Raw genomic sequence first — 22,431 nt, 5'->3', positions numbered from 1 at the left:
CTTGGAGACTTATCAATAACGGTCTCTGTGAGTGGCTACGGCAGAGAATTCAGCAGGATACACTGTAGCATTGTTTTGTATGGATGACACAATATGGATTCAACAGTATGAGGTTTCAAACTGCTATACACTATCAAGGGAGAGAATTCATTGTATAATTAAAATAAATCTAAATTAGAGCCATCTGTGCAGACATCTGTTTCTTGACTTATCAAGGTTCATTAAATTGAACTCTGGAGCCAGTCCAGCCCGCCTGCAGACAGTAAAGCAGGAGCACTGAGTAAACAACACTAATCATTAGACAAGAGGGTGATAGAAAGACTAAACATTGGTCACATGTCGTTATTAGTGTTCAGCTCAGTGAAATACTAAATCATAGTCCTCCCCAGAAATGTACCGTTACCAAGGAATGTAGAAATGACTGGCTGGAAAGCTGGCTCATTTGCAGTAGCCTAAGTTGCAACGAATCAAGCTAACAAATGGGTAACCAATGAAAGACTGCAAAACAGGACCTCAGCCACCCGAGTCACGGTCTGTTCATTCTTCTACCATCTAGCAGACAGAGACAGTACAGATGCATCAAAGCAAAGACTGAGACTGATGAACAGCTTCTATCACCATCAGACTGTTGAACAGCTTCTATCACCATCAGACTGTTGAACAGCTTCTATTACCATCAGACTGTTGAACAGCTTCTATCACCATCAGACTGTTGAACAGCTTCTATCACCATCAGACTGTTGAACAGCTTCTATTACCATCAGACTGATGAACAGCTTCTATTACCATCAGACTGTTAAACAGCTTCTATTACCATCAGACTGTTGAACAGCTTCTATTACCATCAGACTGATGAACAGCTTCTATTACCATCAGACTGTTGAACAGCTTCTATCACCATCAGACTGTTGAACAGCTTCTATTACCATCAGACTGTTGAACAGCTTCTATTACCATCAGACTGTTGAACAGCTTCTATTACCATCAGACTGTTGACCAGCTTCTATTACCATCAGACTGTTGAACAGCTTCTATCACCATCAGACTGTTGAACAGCTTCTATTACCATCAGACTGTTGAACAGCTTCTATTACCATCAGACTGTTGACCAGCTTCTATTACCATCAGACTGTTGACCAGCTTCTATTACCATCAGACTGTTGAACAGCTTCTATTACCATCAGACTGTTGAACAGCTTCTATTACCATCAGACTGTTGAACAGCTTCTATTACCATCAGACTGTTGACCAGCTTCTATTACCATCAGACTGTTGAACAGCTTCTATTACCATCAGACTGTTGAACAGCTTCTATTACCATCAGACTGTTGAACAGCTTCTATTACCAGACCATCAGACTGTTGACCAGCTTCTATTACCATCAGACTGTTGACCAGCTTCTATTACCATCAGACTGTTGAACAGCTTCTATTACCATCAGACTGTTGAACAGCTTCTATTACCATCAGACTGTTGACCAGCTTCTATTACCATCAGACTGTTGACCAGCTTCTATCACCATCAGACTGTTGAACAGCTTCTATTACCAGACCATCAGACTGTTGACCAGCTTCTATCACCATCAGACTGTTGAACAGCTTCTATTACCAGACCATCAGACTGTTGAACAGCTTCTATTACCATCAGACTGTTGAACAGCTTCTATTACCATCAGACTGTTGAACAGCTTCTATTACCATCAGACTGTTGAACAGCTTCTATAACTATCAGACTGTTGAACAGCTTCTATTACCATCAGACTGTTGAACAGCTTCTATTACCATCAGACTGTTGACCAGCTTCTATTACCAGACAATCAGACTGTTGAACTGCTTCTATTACCATCAGACTGTTGACCATCTTCTATTACCAGACAATCAGACTGTTGAACAGCTTCTATTACCATCAGACTGTTGAACAGCTTCTATCACCAGACCATCAGACTGTTGAACAGCCATCGCATCTCCTGTAGTAAGACAAAGAGACTCACCCCCCCACCACCACCATACATACGCAAACTCCTGTGCTCACATATACACACAGCCAATGCTGCTGTCCTATGTATATAGACATTAAACACTTAGAAAATACACTGTGTATTCATATTATGTATTCTTCACACATATTAGAATGAAATGTCTACGACTGTACATTGCATTTGTTCTATACACTGGATTCTCAACATAGCTCACTCTAATGTATCTACTGCTGTAGATATTCTTAGTATACCTTTTTGGTGTATAAACACAGATTGCATTTGGGTTGCTGATAGTGTTATTGGGTTGTTAACTGGATTCCTTCTGACATTCATGATTTTTTGTATTTTTATTATTATCTGTGTACTTGTTTGACATTTCTGCTGCACTGTTAGGAGCTAGTAACACAAGCATTTAGCTGCACTGTTAGGAGCTAGTAACACAAGCATTTAGCTGCACTGTTAGGAGCTAGTAACACAAGCATTTAGCTGCACTGTTAGGAGCTAGTAACACAAGCATTCAGCTGCACTGTTAGGAGCTAGTAACACAAGCATTCAGCTGCACTGTTAGGAACTAGTAACACAAGCATTTAGCTGCACTGTTAGGAGCTAGTACCTCAAGTTTTTAGCTGCACTGTTAGGAGCTAGTAACACAAGCATTCAGCTGCACTGTTAGGAGCTAGTAACACAAGGTTTTAGCTGCACTGTTAGGAGCTAGTAACACAAGCATTCAGCTGCACTGTTAGGAGCTAGTAACACAAGCATTTAGCTGCACTGTTAGGAGCTAGTAACACAAGCATTCAGCTGCACTGTTAGGAGCTAGTAACACAAGCATTCAGCTGCACTGTTAGGAGCTATTAACACAAGCATTCAGCTGCACTGTTAGGAGCTAGTAACACAAGCATTCAGCTGCACTGTTAGGAGCTAGTAACATAAGCATTCAGCTGCACTGTTAGGAGCTAGTTACACAAGGTTTTAGCTGCACTGTTAGGAGCTAGTAACACAAGCATTTAGCTGCACTGTTAGGAGCTAGTAACACAAGCATTCAGCTGCACTGTTAGGAGCTAGTAACACAAGCATTCAGCTGCACTGTTAGGAGCTAGTAACACAAGCATTCAGCTGCACTGTTAGGAGCTAGTAACACAAGCATTTAGCTCCACCCGCTATAACATCTGCGAGTCCGCGAGATGCGGTGTCCGCGAGTTGCGCCCAATAAAACGTTGATTTGAACATGACATTATAAAAGTCCATCCATTACGGAGCATTATGAGAATATGCCGAGATGCGAGTGTAAATGAGAGACGTCAGCGGCTAGTAGAAGCCCACTGGGCAACATCTGGCTAATATTAGTCGAGCAGTGGATTAAAGTCAATGTTTAGTGAGCGGTTGTGTCATTTCTTGCCCTCTTCTGGCCTCAGAACCACCACTGAGCATTTTCCAAAAAGGGCCTCTGACAGGAATGTCCGCCAGCCAACCAAGCAATTCTACATTGTACTAAACTAAACCGGTACTAAACTGAACTGGTACTAAACTAAACTGGTACTAAACTAAACTGGTACTAAACTAAACTGGTACTAAACTGGTACTAAACTAAACTGGTACTAAACTGGTACTAAACTAAACTGGTACTAAACTAAACTGGTACTAAACTAAACTGGTACTAAACTGGTACTAAACTGCCACAGAGAGAAGAAAGCACATACATACCAGAGACCTCTGTGAGGTTTAGCCAAAAAGGCTGTTGACCGTCCAGTATGGCAGGCCTGGCTAGGAGTTAAAATGTCAAGGAAATGTGACAACAGCAGATCCACTGGCCTAGTCCATTTCAGTAATAGCCCTAAATATCTACACCAGGATAGTAGTAGGACAGTAGTGGCTCATGCTGTCTCCTTCAGCCCAGTTGAAATCCATGGATTAAACTTTACTTTTCCCGCCTGCCCCCAATAGATTTGGGAGGGGTTGAGGAGGAGGAAGCTCACTTAGACTAGTCAAGTGCCCCTGAGTGCCTCCCTCAATCACATTAAGCAGCTTACAGCCCCAGCCCACTGAACCAGGGATTTTCTATTGATACATGAGGACAACAGTCTGTTGTCTTGTCTATTTTACTTCCATCACTGTTGTTGAGTGGTCCAAATGTACATGCAAAAGCACCACCAGCTAAATAGCCTACACATGTTCTGGAAAAGGAACAACATCCGCAGGACAAATCACAGCCCTACAGAGGAGACATATATACTGAACAGAAATATTAAAACGCAACATGTAAAGTGTTAGTCCCATGTTTCATAAACTGAAATAAAAGATCCCAGAAAACATCCATTCTCACAAAATGCTTATTTCTCTCAGATTGTGCACACATTTGGTTACATCCCTGTTAGTGAGCATTTCTCCTTTGTCAAGATAATCCAGCCACCTGACAGGTGTGGCATATCAAGAAGCTGATTAAACAGCATGGTCATTACACAGGTGCACCTTGTGCTGGAGACAATAAAAGGCCACTCCTAAAATGTGCCGTTTTGACACACAACACAATGCCACAGATGTCTCAAGTTGAGGGAGGATGCAATTGGCATGCCGACTGAAGGAATGTCCACCAGAGCTGTTGTCTGAAAATGGAATGTTAATTTCTCTACCATAAGCCGCCTCCAACGTCGTTTTAGAGAATTTGGCAGTACGTCCAACCGGCCTCACAACCATAGACCACCAGTTTTACAGTTTATATAAGGAAATGTATACTCAGTCAAATCTTTGAAAGTGTTGCGTTTATATTTTGGTTCAGTATATGACTGTCAGTCATCATTATTACAGTGCTATTGACCAGACGGTCAGTCATCATTATCACAGTGTTATTGACCAGACGGTCAGTCATCATTATCACAGTGCTATTGACCAGACGGTCAGTCATCATTATCACAGTGCTATTGATGGTCTGCTGCTCCGAGGGTGCTGCTAATCACCATTCCTGTTCCATAATTAAGCAGGTGGATAACAGATCCATGTAGATCACATTACAGGAAGAGAACACAGGGGCTTCATTCCTATCAGGGAACAACTATTGCGTGCTATTAACGGGTAATAAGCGCATAGTGATTGGATGACTGGGAGGGGTGAAGAAGGTTAGATGAACTGAACTACTGGCAATGAGGTTAATACAGATGAGACTCCATTTCATATGGCATCACCTTCATATGTGATGACAAAAGTATTGCATCCGCTTCCACTGGCACATTGTAACAGTCATTGAGCAAACAGTCTTCCAATATTCACTCAGTTGGACAATAGAACTTAAATGGGAAGGCAATCATGTGATGTGGATGTGTGTTGTAACTAGGCCTATACCATCAGTCTGATTTGTGAAAGGCCTGTGGAGCTAAAGGTAGTTCATTGTGAAGGTCTACTACAATAAAACAATACAAAAAGATTACTATTGCACCCTGAATATTGTGTTTACAATAGTAGAATGGACTGAACATTTCATTAACGTACCGTCTCATTAAACCTGACGTTAAACAGGGTCCTTCAGATCCACAGGCTCTCAGCAAACTACTATAATTGACTAATTAAAAACACAGCCCAAGGGTTCCAATTGTGTCACAATTTTTTATGAAACAAGTCATCAGAAAGATGAAAAGATCTCTGTGTTTAATAAGAGAGCTGGTCTGGGATCAGTTTTGCCTTCTAAATCACATGAATGAGAAGGGAGACCTGACACTTACCCATCATGAAATGAGGACACCTTGAGCAGGTCTCCTCTCCTCAGTCCCCAAAAAATGAAAATCAATGACTAGTGCTACCAAAGCTTAATCTGTTCAGGGATGTGAATGCCTGAACCTACACACAGCTCTGACACACACACTTATCCCACCAGACATGCCACCAGGGGTCTTTTCACAGTCCCCAAATCCAGAACAAATTCAAGATAGCATACAGTATTATATAGAGCCCTAATTGCATGGAACTTCCTTCCATCTCATATTGCTCAGATAAACAGCAAACCTATTATTATTATTTTTAAACAGATAAAGCAACACCTCGCAGCACAACGCCTCTCCCCTATTTAACCTAGATAGTTTGTGTGTATGCATTGATATGTAGGCTACATGTGCCTTTGAAAAAAAAAAATGTAGTTCTGTATTTGAGCTGTTCTTGTCTATTGATATTCTGTATTATGTCATTCTGTATCATGTTTCATGTTTTGTGTGGACCCCAGGAAGAGTAGCTGCTGCTTTTGCAGCTGAATGGGGATCCTAATCAAATACCATGTAGTGACAGGCAGATAATTACAACATTGTGATTGTGAATCCCTCCCTCCAGGCTATGCCCTTTTGGTTAATTCAAGTCTGTGTTTAAACCTCACTGCAATGTCACATTCTGACCTTCATTGTATCTGGCTAAATTCCCTTCTGGGATGGATCCTCATGCAGAATATCACTGTAGGCTACTGCTGGGTGGGAAAAGGTATTGTACACGGTGCATGACAATCACATGCGAGAAGGTATATAGTGACAGCGTGATGATGCATCTTGTGTACGTCACTCACCAACTCATTTCTTCCTCATATAGACTACTTCCCTTAATCGAAGGATAGTCTGACATTGTACAACTAAGACAACCATTTGAAATGAAGACATGAAATCATTGTAGTGCATTATGCAGGTACTAGCAGTTAGTAGCCTGTTTAAAGGCTAGAAGTCAGGCCATTGAAATGCAGCAGAATTACTGTCATCGGTTTCTCAGGTAGGCTTTGGTCAGGTGGGGCATAAACAGGAGAAGCCTTCCCTGGTGTCTGAGGATGCCTAGTTAACACTTGACTGGAAAGGCTTTTCTAGAAACAATTTCACATCAATTACAAAGCGCAGGGCAACAATTCACATAAAGTACAGTTTGACCAAGTATGGAAAACATAGCTTACCGAGGTTTTATTGTATTGACCATGCCATTGCATTTTTTTGGCGCAGGAAATAAAATGAGACGACTTCCCTATGCAACTGAAAAACCCGCGCCCTTCTTGAGGCAGATGATAGCTAGAAGGTTCCGCGTTGAAACCCCTTGTCAATATAATAGATGATATAAAAAGGTTTTGAACATAAGCAATGGAAAGTCAAAAAAAGTACTGTATATATCCGTGTTCTTGAATACAGTGAGACGGATGCTCAATGCTCCTCCCTGCAGCAAGGATGAGTTTTGGAGGGAAGAAATGACCGGACTGGATCCGCACGCGAGATGGACCAATGTCGCTTTCACAAAACCTGGCACCGGATTCATTTACCTCAGCGCAGTGAACTAGTCACAAGACTGATAAAGACATTTTCAAAATGATCATATTTGGGGTTAGACGGCTTGTACTTAAATTCAAGCCTACTTGAAACGCAGGGACTTTTTTTTATTTTTAGATTAGTGTCTTTATAGAAACAAACATAGTGAAACAGTTTCACGTCAAAATGTTATATTTTAGTGATGCTGGCTGTTCCCATGTTCGTACTGGGGGTTTGTGCCGGAGGCATTTTACGGGGTAATAGTCTCGTATGAGGGCATAGTACGGCCTCTGCCAAAAAGGTCTGGATCCTCATGACACAGGTGGTACCGTTTACACTAGGGTTTCTGGTTTGAGCTAGAATCTTTGCTCCATTAAACAGTGTGTGTGTGGGGGGGGGGCTCACAAATTGGTAAAAATGTAAAGTTGCCATTTGTCCAGGATGAATGAGTCACCTCATTCCACCTCTCTCTCGTTGTGGAAGAGAATAAAGCAATGCAGCAGTCTCTCCCAAGAATTAGACTGCCATCTAGTGGTTGTACTGTTAACCAAAGCCCTCAACAAGGCAAACGAAATTTTGTGACAAGTTTTATAGCCTGAACATATAAAAGTATGTTTAGTGACCATCCGAAATGTACCTACAACCAGCCACCACCATTACTACTGCAGACTAACATAACGTTTTTCAAAACCATACATACTTTAAAAATTTAACCACAAAAATACTTAAAAGAGAAAGCAAGTAACATCAATTGTACTTCCATGTACAATTATCTAGTTTATGTTCACGTCGCCAATATTCAACGCCGCCTCTATTACAGAACGTGACGCTGTTCAACAGCAAAGCACCGAGTATTTGCTAGTTGACACCATGAGGCATATATACTAGTTATCAGTGTAGTAATTCAGGTGATTTATTATTAATACATGACTCTGGCACGATATATATATATTTTACACACACACACAGCTTTCACCCCTCACTGGTCATACTAAAAGCATATCCATTTTATATCTGAAGTCTGACCCTTACTTTCCTGGTCCTATTTTAGACCCCACCCAACCCCAGCTGGTTCTTAATGTATTTTTAGCCTTTGCTCCACAAACATAATTTTTGCTAAATGTGTAAACCAGCCCCAATGCCCTTAACTCAAGTCTCTCCAGCAACATTCTGCATTTGCTGTCCTGTTTCTCCAGCAACATTCTGCATTTGCTGTCCTGTTTCTCCAGCAACATTCTGAATTTGCTGTCCTGTTTCTCCAGCAACATTCTGAATTTGCTGTCCTGTTTCTCCAGCAACATTCTGAATTTGCTGTCCTGTTTCTCCAGCAACATTCTGAATTTGCTGTCCTGTTTCTCCAGCAACATTCTGTATTTGCTGTCCTGTTTATCCAGCAACATTCTGAATTTGCTGTCCTGTTTCTCCAGCAACATTCTGAATTTGCGGCCCTGTTATGCCCTTCAGCCCACTGGAAACAACAAGTAGGCTGCATTAAGAAAATACAAACTTGGGCATAATACAACAAAATCTAGTCTGCTAATAACATTGAGGAAAAACGACAATATTTGACACTCAATAAAAAACAAAAATAAATTCACACACAAAATGCATTGGGTGTTTTTTTTATTGAGAACATATTAGGACCAATGCAGATTCAAACTCTATTCCTTAACATCAAAATATCAATCTTGAGGAGAAAAGGACCACCACTGTCATCACCTTCAGCGTTAGTACAAAGAAACATCAAAGTAAGGTACAGAGATCACTGTCCGTAGTGTGGTCGTAATTTGGTCCTGTCATCATTTATGTCGGTTCAGTCATGTTGGAGGTCATGTCACTTAGGTCATCTCTGTAGGAACAAAAACATCAGCACTTTAAATATGCATTAAACTGTGTTGGTCTCTCCTAACGTGTTGCCCAGAGTCAGGTTAAGATAAAAAAATAAAAATATGAAAAGTATATTGTTTAGTCCTGCTATATGCTTACCTTATGTCTGCTGGTAACTCAACATACGTCTCTGGTAATTCAAGTATGTATAAAGAAAAAAAACAGCTTGTGGACACTCGCTGTCATTGATCGCTACAGAATTTAGTCTTAACCCTTGGAGACACTTACCTTGTTCTGTGTCCCCCTAATAGGTGCGTTGACGTTTGTGAGACTCCTCTTTGGGCGGGTCAGCCCGCATCACCTTCATTTTAACGCCATTCACCATTTGACCATGTAGGGTCGCCATGGCATCATCTGCACTCTTTCTCTCTGCGTACTTCATGTAGCCCACATTCCGTCCAGGCACAAGGAAAACCTCAACCAGAGAACCAAAACGGCTGTAGAAACAGAGAGATAGGGGGATAACTGATCTGCAGGAATTTTGACCTCCCCCAATCATCAATACTCACAAGATCGCAACTATCCCTCTTGCCCAAAGTTAAAAAGGGAATCAGTAGCACATTACGGAAAACTTTAGAAACAATTAAAAGTATTTTATAATCTCTAAACTAACAGTTTATCAGTAGTAAGTGTTAATAAACAGTGTATTGATGAAAATAATGGTCTCTCATACCAGAACACATCTTCAAGCACATCCATGGGCAGAGGCAAAGGTTTGAAGACCACAAATAGGCGTTCTTTCACCCGGCTGTCTGAGGGGGCCAACTTCTGGAGAGGTGGGAGGGCAACATCTGTCTGTACCCGGGGGCTCTGGGGAACAGCAGGTGATGGATAGCCCTGCCAAAGACATATAAAGTTTGTTAGGAAGTTCAATCATCATGTGATAGTTTTTTTTTTTTAAATCTTGGTTAGCTCTAGAAAGTACTAGAAACGGCCTCTTTCCCTCAAGGTTAACCAAGTCAGTAACTTACAGTGCTCGTCTTCCTAAGTGGTGGTGGTCCAGTAGGAGCATTGCACACGATAGACATCATCTGGGCTGCTACCAGCTGCATGGCCATCCTTCCCACTGGGCTGGAGACAACAAGAGGGTAAATAAGGACCAAACATCAACCTAACAACAACGACCTAACAACAACGACCTAACACACCCGCAATAACATCTGCTAAACATTTGTATCTGACAAATAAAATTAGATTCGATGGACAATACCATAAAATTACATTGCATCTTACCTTCTTCTGTCCTGCCCATCATCAATGTGAGTGACTGCTAGCCGGTTCCCAGGTGGGTACTCAAAGCCATCCAGTTTGTTTTTCGCATAGACAGCTGATCCAAGGTTGTTGTAGCGAATCATAGCTTGCCCTGAAAGGGTAAAAAAATACAACAAAAACTAGTAGCCACCAATTCCTATGCAATACGTCAGGTGTTGCATCTGAGGGAGTAACTGTGTTTTGTGGCTACCTGTACTGAAACCATATGAATCCTGCTGCATCTCGCAATAATCCATCCCTGGGATCAGGTCAAAGAGGCTATAGACTTGATCTTGTGTGATGCTCGCCCTTGATGACACCATTAAGCACCTGGTGATGATGTCTGTGCCCCGCATGTCTCCTCTGGTATGAAAACCAGAGTCCACTTCAATGGGAGGAAATAGAATGGCTTAGCATTTGCAGAAAAACAATAATGGGTCTGTAGAAATTGTAGGCCTAATCACACCAATGGCAGGTACATACCAAATGGATAGGAAGTCATTCCTGGGTCACCCTGGACATGCTCTGCTCTGGCAGGGCTAAAGTAGTCGTTGTCTGGGGCTGGCGTTTTGTTCCTCGGCTCTGCAAGAATGGCCCTATATGCTGTTGTAAACAAAAACGGCACAAACATGGATTATTAGATTGATAGTTTGAGTTTTCACAGACGTGTGATATGAACAAAAAGAGACGACTTACTCTTCTCACAGTTCTCTATGGCGGTGGCTGCCTGTGAGGGTTTGTGATATCTCACATACCCCAGGCCCTTACTTTCTCCTGTAGTTTTATTCTTTACGATGATGCAATACTCAATATCACCATATTCCTGTGAGAAATGAATGATAAACCATATTGGAATTGCATTTACATTTACGTTTTTGTCATTTAGCAGACGCTCTTATCCAGAGCGACTTACAGTAGTGAGTGCATACATTTCATGCATTTTTTTTTTTTTTGTACCGGCCCCCCGTGGGAATCGAACCCACAACCCTGGCGTTGCAAACACCATGCTCTACCAACTGAGCCAAATACAACATGGGGGTGATGAACTACCTTGAATGTTTCTTTCAAGTCGTCCTCTGTAAAGGTTTTGGGAATCATCACAAATATTCTGGTGAGCTCCTCATCCTCCACGTCTCGGTGGCTTCCAGACGATCTCGCCTGGGCAATAAACACCTGGCAGAAGAGATAACTTAGCATGATAAATAAATACATAAAAATACACACAAAAACAACTTTATATCAGATGTTGTGCCTGTTGTCAGCAGGCTGGATATAAGACTCATCATGGATCTAACCCGTTTTAACATGGCCATAAGCCGTTCTAACATATTTTAGTAAATACTCTTAACACCTATTTTTCTTAAAACTGCATTGTTGGTTAAGGGCGTGTAAGTAAACATTTCACTGTTGTATTCGGCACATGTGACATATACAATGATTTTATTTGACAGCATCCACCATTTTAAAGCAGTCAACTGGGTGGGGATTCCTATGAGCTGGGAGCAATTCGCCAATGAAGAAGAGAATGGCGTACTTTAAAACAAACGTAGCCTCAATGACGCTGCCCATACTGTCACAAACGCTATATAAACGGTACAGATACAAAAATGAGTCCTCCATCTCTATGGCCTGTTCACACGCTTATCTGCCCTCATTGGCTAGAATGGTCCCAACTGATCTACACCCCTCCCCATCTTAAAAGACATGCATTTCCAATAGTGGTCAATCGACTATCTTGTCAATATAATAGACAATAGGGATAAGATGCCGGTGCAATTTCTTACCCCACCCCGTGTCCCTTTTTTGGTTAACAAAATGTGAAACGCGCAGTCCGAACTTCGAAAGGCAGCAATACGTAGGCCTAACTCCTTCACCCAGCCTGATACTACAAAAATGTGCCGGAAAACCAAATGAAGAAGCACTAGCTACAATAGTGTTTATAACATGAGCAAAATCACAGAAGCCAGAGTACATACCTTGATCGGTTTGGTTCCTTCGACCAAGCATTTTCCATGCATTTCTTCCATTGCCGTACATGCCTCGGACGATTTAGTAAATTTTACAAAGGACACTCCTTTTGACTCCTTTGTCTGCTTGTCTTTGACTACCCAAACATCCTGAATTTCCCCAAAAAGAGAAAACTGCTCCCGGATCATGTCCTCGGTGATGGACTTACTTGTAACTAGAAACAAGCGACTATTTGGGGGATCATCGAGATCCGTCGACGGCCTAAATGCATCCTCCATTTTACCACCCTGAAAACTATCTTGCTAAGCTAACGTTAGCTAACAAGACACACACACACTCGCGAAGTGGAGTCGACGATGATCCGTAAATAGTTATCGATAGTTACGGTTTCCCTTGCTCTGTCTACCACCGTTTAAAAACAACAACAATTAATTGTATATTTTCCGTATCGTGTATATAGTAGCTAGTGATGTTAAGTTTGATACTGAAACTCCGAGGAAATCGCAGCAACGTACAAATGACTGTATCTCCTTTTTCAGGAAGAAGCACGTGACCAACGACGTCCAACGATTCGTTTCGTCGAAACAACCACCTGATTGGTTTAGAACAGCGATAGATAGTAATGGCGTCTTATTGTAGGTACTGACTCCGCTATGGATCCTTGGACAATGCCTATGGAGAAAATGAATGGCATTTTGGTAGGGTTTTTGGATAAACACAATATTTAGATCTTATACGTTCTGTTCTATGAGATAATCTCCATCAGCTAACGTCACATTTTGTGAATGTATAAGAATGTTTGTTTTTTTTAAAAGCACATACACCAAAAAGGCTTCATAAATCATAAAGGTCATGTTAACTGACTGCTATTATCTTACAGAAAAAAACGTAAAATCTCCTAAACCTTTATTCCAAAAGCCTGTTTAGACATACTTTTTTTCACATGGGTTGGCTGAACGAACCAGAGGAACTCATTCGCGGGCTTTAGGACTACAAGCAAGCTCTTCTTTCTTCTTCTTTTGAGTTTAACGAAGGTTGGCATCCGATATGTTGCAATACAGCCCCCAACTGGACTATACTATAAATGCATTATACTTTCAAATCAAATAACATTTTATTGGTCACATACACATGTTTAGCAGATGTTATTGCGGGTGTTGCGAAAAGCTTGTGGTATAGCGAAATTCTTTGTGGTCCATAAAGTAAAAAATAAAAAAACGGCAGGCATCACAAACACCAGGAATCTTCAGGTTTAATTGCTCCACCTCCACGCTACCCCACTACCCCTGTTCCTAGGAGTAAAGCAAGAAACAGATCTTGACCCAAGTTGTGGGACACGGAACACCTTCTCCCTCTAGTCAGAAGAAACACAAACAAACATCACAAGTCTACTACAGGTTACCTTCACTGATTCAACTACACCCAACTCCTTTCCTACCCACTCTGAAACCACAAAAAGATCCCCCAAAAGGCAAGGATCCACTTTCTCCCCAAATTTCACTCCTACTGGACCAGATTCTTCTTTATCATATTCATTGATGCCAGGCTCGAGTTCTGAGTTCTTCTCACACCTTCCATCTCACTTAACACGTCCTCATTCACTTCCACTTCACCTCCAGAAATCGTTCAGGTGCACAGCTCACTCTGTTTGCACTTGACACCCCGTCTACATTATCGCTATCTTCCTCAAATTCAAATAAAACCTCTGCTTTCCTCATTCTCCTCGACCTCTTCTTCTTTTTTCCCCTCCATTCCTCCCCAGATATCTCACTTTCTGTGTCTATGTGCCAATATTCCTCTTCTCCCGACTTTGCTTGGTGCCCGGTGGTATCCCAAACGTAACTCCATCTCATAATTGTCCTGGTCACCTCAGAAAACTTCTCCGAGCGCCAATATTTTGAGAGCATGAGCAGTGGCCACACACAGAAAAAAAAATGAATTCTGTTCTACTGTTCTTGATGATTTTCTTGGTCTTTCTGTGACACTGGGTAATGTAGATGTCCTGGAGGGCAGGCATTGGGCAGACCGCACCACCCTCTCTCAAGAGCATTGCAGTTGTGGACGTTGCAATTGCTGTACCAGGTGGTGATACAGTGATACAGTATACAGTATATACATATGAGATGAGAAATTCAAAGATGAAATAGCCTGGAAGGAGGAGAGATGACTAGAAACGATTCGGTTGGCCGTTTTATGTGTGGATTAATTGTCGGAGTAGAGGACCTTGTACATTTTAGGTAAAATAACAACTCAATGTTTATATCCCAGTATAAATTAGCTATCAACAGCAAGCTAGCTAAATAGGCCAAATTAGTTAGCAAGTGCAAACTAACTAGCTAAATTGCCACACATGTTTAATGCTTTTCAACCTGTCCCCAAATTAATGTCATTAGTTCAGAGTTTGTTTTGATATTTTAACCTGCGTGTCGTGATCGCGTTTGGTGTAAGGGGACAAAATACATATATGCACAATAGCGGTTTGGGTTCCGTGTTACAAGATGCTCTCAATTGTGCACCTGTAAAAGTTAGTGAGGGTTTTCTTCAGCCTCCTGAGGTTGAAGAGGCGCTGTTGCACCTTCTTCACCACACTGTCTGTGTGCGTGGACCATTTCAGTTTTGTCGGTGATATGTACACCGAGGAACTTAAAACTTTCCACCTTCTCCACTGCTGTCCCGTCGATGTGGATAGTGGGGTGCTCCCTTTGCCCGCCTCTCGTGATCCTCACAGCCTTCACTCTACCCAGAACTCTCTCCACCAGTTTGGATATCTCAAATGGATTCCTCAAGATTGGTAATTTGATCAGCTGCTTCTCGTTAATAAACCGTACTCCAACAAGATCCGAAGTGACATTCTCATCACTGTACACTAATTTGCTCCATTTTCCATTATTTTGGACAATACTACAATTCTCCTTGATAATACCACCATTAGATTCCAAATCCACTTCATCATCCGCTTCACCATCTTTTTCTCCGTATATGCTTCGCCTCTTCCCCTCTGGTATAGTATATACTTCAGCTAGCTATGTGTAGCTAGATCTTCTTCTCAAAATAACTACCTGGTGTTGGGTCGATGTATGGTTACAAGGATGCAACAAACCCTCTTGACAATGAAATACAGTGGTATAATTCCCCACAACAATCTTGCACATTCCAACTGTTGTCTGATCTTTCCAATGATGATTAAGTGGTAAAAAAAATTAAAAAAAATGAATGTAGTCCAAGAGGAATAAAGACATATTTGTTGTGGTGTAGTGTGAATACAAACTATTTCCATTTGTGTAGTAGGCCTACATCATGTTCTCAACTCCATCTAGGGCTTGAATGCAAAACATGTGACTGGCCAGTCTGGATGACGTAATAAAATCTGGAGGGGAGAAAAAGGAACTTGCTCTCAATACCATCACATCCAGTGAGTCGGCTACCGGCGAGGAGAAAGCTGATCGGAACTAAAGACTAAAAGCTCTGAAGTTGAACAACTGTAAGGAATATAGTTTATTTGAACAGGTAACATTGATTAAATACGTTTTTAGTAGTTTAACTTTTAGTCAGTTTCTTGAATTGTGAACATTGCATTGGTTCGTTTTTTTAAATTTTTTTTTTTATTACATTTTATTTTATCTAAAGGAACGTTTTGCCTGATTCTGTATCCGTTGTTGAAACGTGGTAATTTTACTAGCTTGCTAGCCCGCTAACATCAAACCGATAACTGAAAAGCCATGGCTGTGAAGAAATGGTACATCAGCAAACAGTTGTGGTGACTTGAGTGAATAGCTAACGTTAGCTAGACTGCTTACATCAGCCGTTTTGTAACGTCGTAGTTATTACTATGGTATTGCCTTTTAACGAGCTAGCTAACCTTGGCCACGGCAACAGCGAGCTAGCTAGCTAACCTTGGCCACGGCAACAGCGAGCTAGCTAGCTAACCTTGGCCACGGCAACAGCGAGCTAGCTAGCTAACCTTGGCCACGGCAACAGCGAGCTAGCTAGCTAACCTTGGCCACGGCAACAGCGAGCTAGCTAGCTAACCTTGGCCACGGCAACAGCGAGCTAGCTAGCTAACCTTGGCCACGGCAACAGCGAGCTAGCTAGCTAACCTTGGCCACGGCAACAGCGAGCTAGCTAGCTAACCTTGGCCACGGCTACAGCGAGCTAGCTAGCTAACCTTGGCCACGGCTACAGCGAGCTAGCTAGCTAACCTTGGCCACGGCTACAGCGAGCTAGCTAGCTAACCTTGGCCACGGCAACAGCGAGCTAGCTAGCTAACCTTGGCCACGGCAACAGCGAGCTAGCTAGCTAACCTTGGCCACGGCTACAGCGAGCTAGCTAGCTAACCTTGGCCACGGCTACAGCGAGCTAGCTAGCTAACCTTGGCCACGGCTACAGCGAGCGAGCTAGCTAACCTTGGCCACGGCTACAGCGAGCTAGCTAGCTAACCTTGGCCACGGCTACAGCGAGCTAGCTAGCTAACCTTGGCCACGGCTACAGCGAGCTAGCTAGCTAACCTTGGCCACGGCTACAGCGAGCTAGCTAGCTAACCTTGGCCACGGCTACAGCGAGCTAGCTAGCTAACTAACCTTGGCCACGGCAACAGCGAGCTAGCTAGCTAACTAACCTTGGCCACGGCAACAGCGAGATAGCTAGCTAACTAACCTTGGCCACGGCAACAGCGAGATAGCTAGCTAACTGTGTAGTTAACTTGGTTATCATTCAAATACAGCCTAATTTGCCCGTCGTTTGACTACCCTAGCTTAGTTTACGTTGCTACACCCAAATGCCGGTACGTTCAGTCATTCGACTCACCCCTAGCTAACAAGCTATCTTATGTGCAGATTGTCAGGGAAGTTTCATGAGGAATTATGAACCCCAAGGTGACCACGACTTAACCTGTGCCTGCCTTCCATTGATCTATTTCCGCTACACACTACTGGTGTAGCTAGCTACTAAACTAACTACTACTGCTGCAGAGATATACTGGCATGATACACTATTGATTCTAAAATAATTTGAGATGGAGAACTTGTTGGTGGTAATTTGTATTTTTTGGGGGGGGGGGGTTTCTAACTGCACAGGACCAATTTAAAATGTTTCTATTGAAGGTAAAAATGTCCTACACTGAATTGTTCAGAATTCAAAATATTAATGGAAAGTTGCAGGTGGCTACATGGATTAAAATAACTGTTCAACCAGTTTTGTAAAGATGACATTCTCCATTGCAAAGGTGAGTTTATTTTAGCGCAACTAACTTTGAACATTAAATGCATTTAGAAATAATGACATCACAATTAAAGTTCAACAATAATGGAAATTTCAAAGCCAACAATGGTGAAAGTTCAATTGCCAAAATATTCCTGTCAGGTCCACATTGGGTAGACATCATGAATGTACTTATGTGTGTTCAATCATTTCATCCAAACTTCTTGCATCAACAAGTGTCTGTGTAGCCAGCTACTAAAATAGAACTTGGGTCTGTATTTAATGCGCTGCAAGTCCCGCCTCTCCCATCTCCTCTGGGTTTTAGGCGCATATACCCACTTGGCTGATTTGAAAGATGAACCGAGGTCCAAACTCCAGACCAGTTGGTGGTGGTAATGCACCTTAAAGTTGGTAGCTGACTGCCATATAAAGTCCACAAAAGAAGAGCTCACTAGAAACTAACTAGTTTTATATATTTAACTCGGAAAGTCCGTTAAGAACAAATTATTATTTAAAATGCCGGGGCCTGGACGACGCAGGGCCAATCTGTGTGCCGGATGTGATACAGCGGACTGTAGTGATGCCTCTTGGACTGAGATGCTGTATTAATTGTCTGAGTAGAGCACACTATTTTGTGACTCAGTGGGTAAAAAATTCTATAAAGGACCTTTGTGCATTTCAGATAAAAAATAATAACCCAATGTTTATATCCCAGGACAAACTAGCTAGCAACTGCAAGCTTGCTAAATGGACAAGAGTGCTTCATGTGTACCAACCGGTTCTCAAATTAATATAGTTGGTTCAGTTTGTTTTGATATTTCAACCTGTGTTCTTATTGCATCTTGTGTGGATGTACAAAATCAACATGCGCGTGCCCGGTCTAGTCATCATGTTAGTCATCTCAGACAGTGGCCAGACATGCTCTGTAACATGGTTTCTGTTAGCTGGTATAATCTGTCTTGGCTAATTTAAAATAAATAGAAAAGCCCAAAAATTAATTGGACCTGGCCAATTGTCCGGGAGACGGGGGGTTAAATCCAATAATTATTTTTAGCTTTTTCATTGGTGGAAATGTCAGTCGATGGAAATATATTTGACTGGTCATGCTTATTAGTCTGGGGGGGGGGGGTTGAATTGAACAATCAGAATGGAGAACGACTCAATTGAATTGAGAATTTTGAACGTTATTAAAAACGTAAAAATACATGAACCTCTCTGGGGTATGTGGGACGCCCACCTGTGGGACACACTATTCAACAGCCAGTGAAATAGCCGGGCGGCAAATTCAAAACAACAAATCTCATAATTCAAATTTCTCAAACATACAACTATTATATCCCATTTTAAAGATGCACTTCTCGTTAATCCAACCACATTGTCCGATTTCAAAAAGGCTTTACGGCGGAAGCATAACATTGTTAGGACAGCGCCTAGACAAGAAAAACCACACAGCCATTTTCCAAGCAAGGAGAGGCGTCACAAAATACAGCTAAAATGAATCACTAACCTTTGATCTTCATCAGATGGCACTCATAGGACTTAATGTTACACAATACATGTATGTTTTGCCTGATAAAGTTCATATTTATATCCAACAACCCCTTTTTTTTTTATATATATATATATATATATATACACATTGGTGTGTGTAATGTGCAGAAATGTTTTGCCTCCCAAAACTTCCGGTGAATGAGCACATCAATTTGCAGAAATACTCATCATAAACGTTGATAAAATATTCAACAGTTATTCAAAGAATTATAGATACACTTCTCCTTAATGTAACCGCTGTGTCAGATTTCAAAAAAGCTTTACAGCGAAAGCAGATTTTGCAATCTGAGTACAGCGCTCAGATATCAAAACAAGCCATACAGATACCTGCCATTTGAGTCAACAGAAATGACAAAAATTACATAAATATTCACTTACCTTTTGATCTTCATCGGAATGCACTCCCAGGTATCCCAGCTCCAGAATAAATGTTTGATAAAGTCCATTTAAGTCCAAATACCTCCTTTTTGTTCGCTCATAGTCCACTACTCCAAATGCAGGAAGCGCGCAAAATGTCACAACGAAAAGTAAAAAAAAGTTATATTTACGTTCGTAGAAACATGTCAAACGATGTATAGCATCGATCTTCATGATGTTTTTATCATAAATCTTCAGTAATATTCCAATGTCTTCAAAAAAGAAAAGGAACACAGCTAACTCATGTGAGCATGCTCATGGCATTTTCTCACTCATCTACTTCCAGGAGCTCTTATTCTCTCCCTATTCACAGTAGAAGCATGAAACAACGTTCTAAAGACATCTAGTGGAAGCCTTAGGAAGTGCAAAATGAACCCTAAGTCACTGTATAGGCTCACTTGAAAAACTACAAACCTCAGATTTCCACACTTCCTGGTTGGATTTTTCTCAGGTTTTTGCCTGCCATATGAGTTCTGTTATACTCACAGACATCATTCAAACAGTTTTAGAAACTTCAGTGTTTTCTATCCAAATCTACTAATAATATGCATATCCTACCTTCTGAGCCTGAGTAGCAGGCAGTTTACTACGGGCACGCCTTTCATCCGGACGTCAAAATACTGCCCCCTACCCTAGAGAAGTTAAGATATTTTGGCCATATTGCCCAGCCCTAATTTTATTTTTTTAAATATATACTTAATTGTTTGAAACCTGGACATTTTACTACATGTGAGGCATGTCTTACCTTGTTTTGAAGTAACCTAGCCAAAATGGGATCCGCGGAGGCAATTATTTTAATCAACTTTCTTTCCTTGTCCATTAGTCAAAGGCACAATCCTAGTCATATTACCAACTAGGTTTGGGTGCTATATCGTTTGCTTTTTAATTTTTGTTGCATAGGCTTCCTGGTTATGAATTTGTGATTTATTATCCCAAAACTGTCCCAGAGTCTGTTTTAGAATAGAGTAGGTCAACTTTTCTACCATGGTATTGTTGGCTGAGGAAAAGTTAATGTGGACAGTTATTCTAACATATCAGAATTTGGTATGAAGGACTGCATATTGTTGCATCCTTGACTTGCATGTTCCATAATCTAAAGGGTATTTCTGTCATTCTGAGCACCATGGGTGGACACCTTATTCGGTTACGCACCCAATGCATATAGCTCCTGTAAATTTCTAAAATGTCCTGTAAATTTAAAAATGCTGCCGGTCTAATGCAAATCCTGCTCTGTACTGTTCTGTCTTTAGTCATGCTATTTAAGCAAAGCCAACTGCTGAGATGTCTGACAATGTATTCACAAAGATGAGGCATACTGGGCTCACACAACCTGAACTAAATGGAATTCCAGTTATTGAATTGTTGTTTATTCGGGGTTATTAAACCATGTTGGTTAAATCGCTCAGCATTACTACTAATGCAGGTCTTCTACTGTTATAGGTACTGTAGCTGACCTCTTCTGACTTATTGTCCAATAGGAAACATGGGTGACATTGAAAAGGGAAAGAAGGCTTTCGTCCAGAAGTGTGCCCAGTGCCATACTGTTGAAAATGGAGGAAAGCACAAGGTCGGGCCAAACCTCTGGGGTCTGTTTGGACGCAAGACTGGACAGGCTGAAGGCTTTTCCTACACGGATGCCAACAAAGCCAAAGGTACGTGTGAGATTGTCCCCATTCTCCAGGAAATAAATGGAGTCTGACAACGTGACACATTTCATTCTCATCCTAACCTGTCCCTTCACATGTGATTTCAGGCATTGTCTGGGACACCGATACCCTCATGACTTACTTGGAGAACCCCAAGAAATACATTCCAGGAACAAAGATGATCTTTGCTGGCATCAAGAAGAAGGGAGAACGTGCAGATCTCATAGCATATTTGAAGTCTGCAACTTCGTAGACTAATGTCTACATTTTTGTTCAACGTTATTATTATTTTTGTCTTCGAGAAATATCAACTGTTCAGAGGAGGGGGGATCTTTCAAGAAGCTTAGACTCGTATTCATAACAGTTATGCCTTATGTCTGGTGATTTGTTGTGGCTTTCAATAGCCTGCATGACATAACTGCTGGGACTCTGAATGGCATTTGCATGATCAGTTGCCATATTGATCACAGCTGTGTCTTTGTTTCTCCATTTTGATGGCGTATATTATATCCCCTGGTTTAACAGGTGCTAATATACATCAATTATTGAGCCATAGACTAAGTGTTCCAGAATGTATTGAGTCAAAGCTGTGTGACTAAATGCTTTGAAACAACAAATGGTCTAAATTACACATTGTATGGTTACTGGTTTTAATACTTGCATGGCTAATGCAAGCGGTCAATCAGATTTGGAAAGGTTTCTAAATTTCAAAGGGTTACCTTGAAAGTGATCCCTGGTAATGTCTTCATGTTGCTAATACTTCATATGTCTTTATGTAGGTTTGTTAATTTAATAAATTACATGCTAAACAAGTATCTCAATTGTTTTTATGTGGTCAAGGCAACACTGCTACTTCCTTCCTCTAACCAAGGTGCCGGAATTGAGAAAAAACCCTGAAGGCTTAAAGGCAAGAGCTGGCAATCTAAGGCTTGCCTGATTACCCAAACTCCTTTGGCCAAACGCCATGTCCACGGTCATTAGAACGCAAACGTTCAAACTAATCTGATTGGTCCCAGAAACAGGTTGGGTCAGAGCCAGAACACGTGGTTAATGCAGAGTTTTGAACATTTGTCATTTGCTTTGATAATCTGGTTAGATATGATCCAATCGCTGATGACTTGACGTCACCACAAACTACTTCAACGATGGTGGTCTGAAGTACGCAGCGGAATTATTCTGTTAGTCGTCAGGTAAATATAAGGCTCCTGTGAATGTTTGTTTCTTAGTTCATACATCAAAATGGAAGAGTTTCAGAAGGTCACTTGAATGACCTTGTCATGCCATT

General features: G+C 41.4%; 3 protein-coding genes across 7 annotated transcripts in view; 1 reads left to right on the top strand and 2 right to left on the bottom strand.

The window, feature by feature from the left end:
* The window catches only part of LOC115155487 (oxysterol-binding protein-related protein 6-like), a 93,880-nt gene extending 86,714 nt beyond the window's left edge, over positions 1 to 7,166 (bottom strand). For all 3 annotated transcript variants that reach the window (XM_029702123.1, XM_029702127.1, XM_029702126.1), the window contains exon 1: positions 6,888 to 7,166. The gene's annotated coding sequence lies outside the window, so the exon portion shown is untranslated. The remainder of the gene's footprint in view (positions 1 to 6,887) is intronic.
* A 1,670-nt stretch (positions 7,167 to 8,836) lies between these two features.
* Positions 8,837 to 12,887, bottom strand: rbm45 (RNA binding motif protein 45). Of its 2 annotated transcripts, XM_029702122.1 has the most exons (11): positions 12,345 to 12,887; positions 11,419 to 11,541; positions 11,065 to 11,191; positions 10,852 to 10,971; positions 10,580 to 10,753; positions 10,351 to 10,480; positions 10,089 to 10,188; positions 9,791 to 9,954; positions 9,346 to 9,554; positions 9,217 to 9,247; positions 8,837 to 9,079 (listed from the first exon to the last, which is right to left on the bottom strand). In XM_029702122.1, exons 1-9 carry the CDS (start codon positions 12,612 to 12,614, stop codon positions 9,362 to 9,364), a joined length of 1,401 nt encoding a protein of 466 aa, XP_029557982.1. In that variant the 5' UTR covers positions 12,615 to 12,887; the 3' UTR covers positions 8,837 to 9,079; positions 9,217 to 9,247; positions 9,346 to 9,361. The 2 variants fall into 2 exon arrangements, with proteins under 2 accessions (XP_029557982.1, XP_029557981.1); XM_029702121.1 differs by lacking the exon at positions 9,217 to 9,247 and having other exon boundaries at positions 12,345 to 12,886.
* Positions 12,888 to 15,692: 2,805 nt separating this feature from the next.
* On the top strand, positions 15,693 to 21,961 carry LOC115155485 (cytochrome c). Of its 2 annotated transcripts, none has more exons than XM_029702120.1 (3): positions 15,693 to 15,817; positions 20,979 to 21,152; positions 21,254 to 21,961. In XM_029702120.1, exons 2-3 carry the CDS (start codon positions 20,984 to 20,986, stop codon positions 21,397 to 21,399), a joined length of 315 nt encoding a protein of 104 aa, XP_029557980.1. In that variant the 5' UTR covers positions 15,693 to 15,817; positions 20,979 to 20,983; the 3' UTR covers positions 21,400 to 21,961. The 2 variants fall into 2 exon arrangements, with proteins under 2 accessions (XP_029557980.1, XP_029557979.1); XM_029702119.1 differs by having other exon boundaries at positions 15,698 to 15,843.
* Positions 21,962 to 22,431: the final 470 nt, after the last annotated feature.

The sequence above is a fragment of the Salmo trutta genome, chromosome 20 (assembly GCF_901001165.1).
Source record: "Salmo trutta chromosome 20, fSalTru1.1, whole genome shotgun sequence".
NCBI lineage: Eukaryota > Metazoa > Chordata > Actinopteri > Salmoniformes > Salmonidae > Salmo > Salmo trutta.
Note: the sequence above shows the minus strand (reverse complement) of the source record. Positions and strands in the feature narration are given on the sequence as shown.

Bases quoted from the DNA above. Each gene is read 5' to 3' on its own strand.
- rbm45 (XM_029702122.1), bottom strand. From the start codon at position 12,614: ATGGAGGATGCATTTAGGCCGTCGACGGATCTCGATGATCCCCCAAAT. The intron at 10,481-10,579 runs GTAGCCACAAAA...TTACCCTTTCAG, and splicing joins TTCATATGGTTTCAGTACAG to GGCAAGCTATGATTCGCTAC. The intron at 9,955-10,088 runs GTAAGTTACTGA...TGTCTTTGGCAG, and splicing joins CACTTAGGAAGACGAGCACT to GGCTATCCATCACCTGCTGT.
- LOC115155485 (XM_029702120.1), top strand. From the start codon at position 20,984: ATGGGTGACATTGAAAAGGGAAAGAAGGCTTTCGTCCAGAAGTGTGCC. The intron at 21,153-21,253 runs GTACGTGTGAGA...ATGTGATTTCAG, and splicing joins GGATGCCAACAAAGCCAAAG to GCATTGTCTGGGACACCGAT.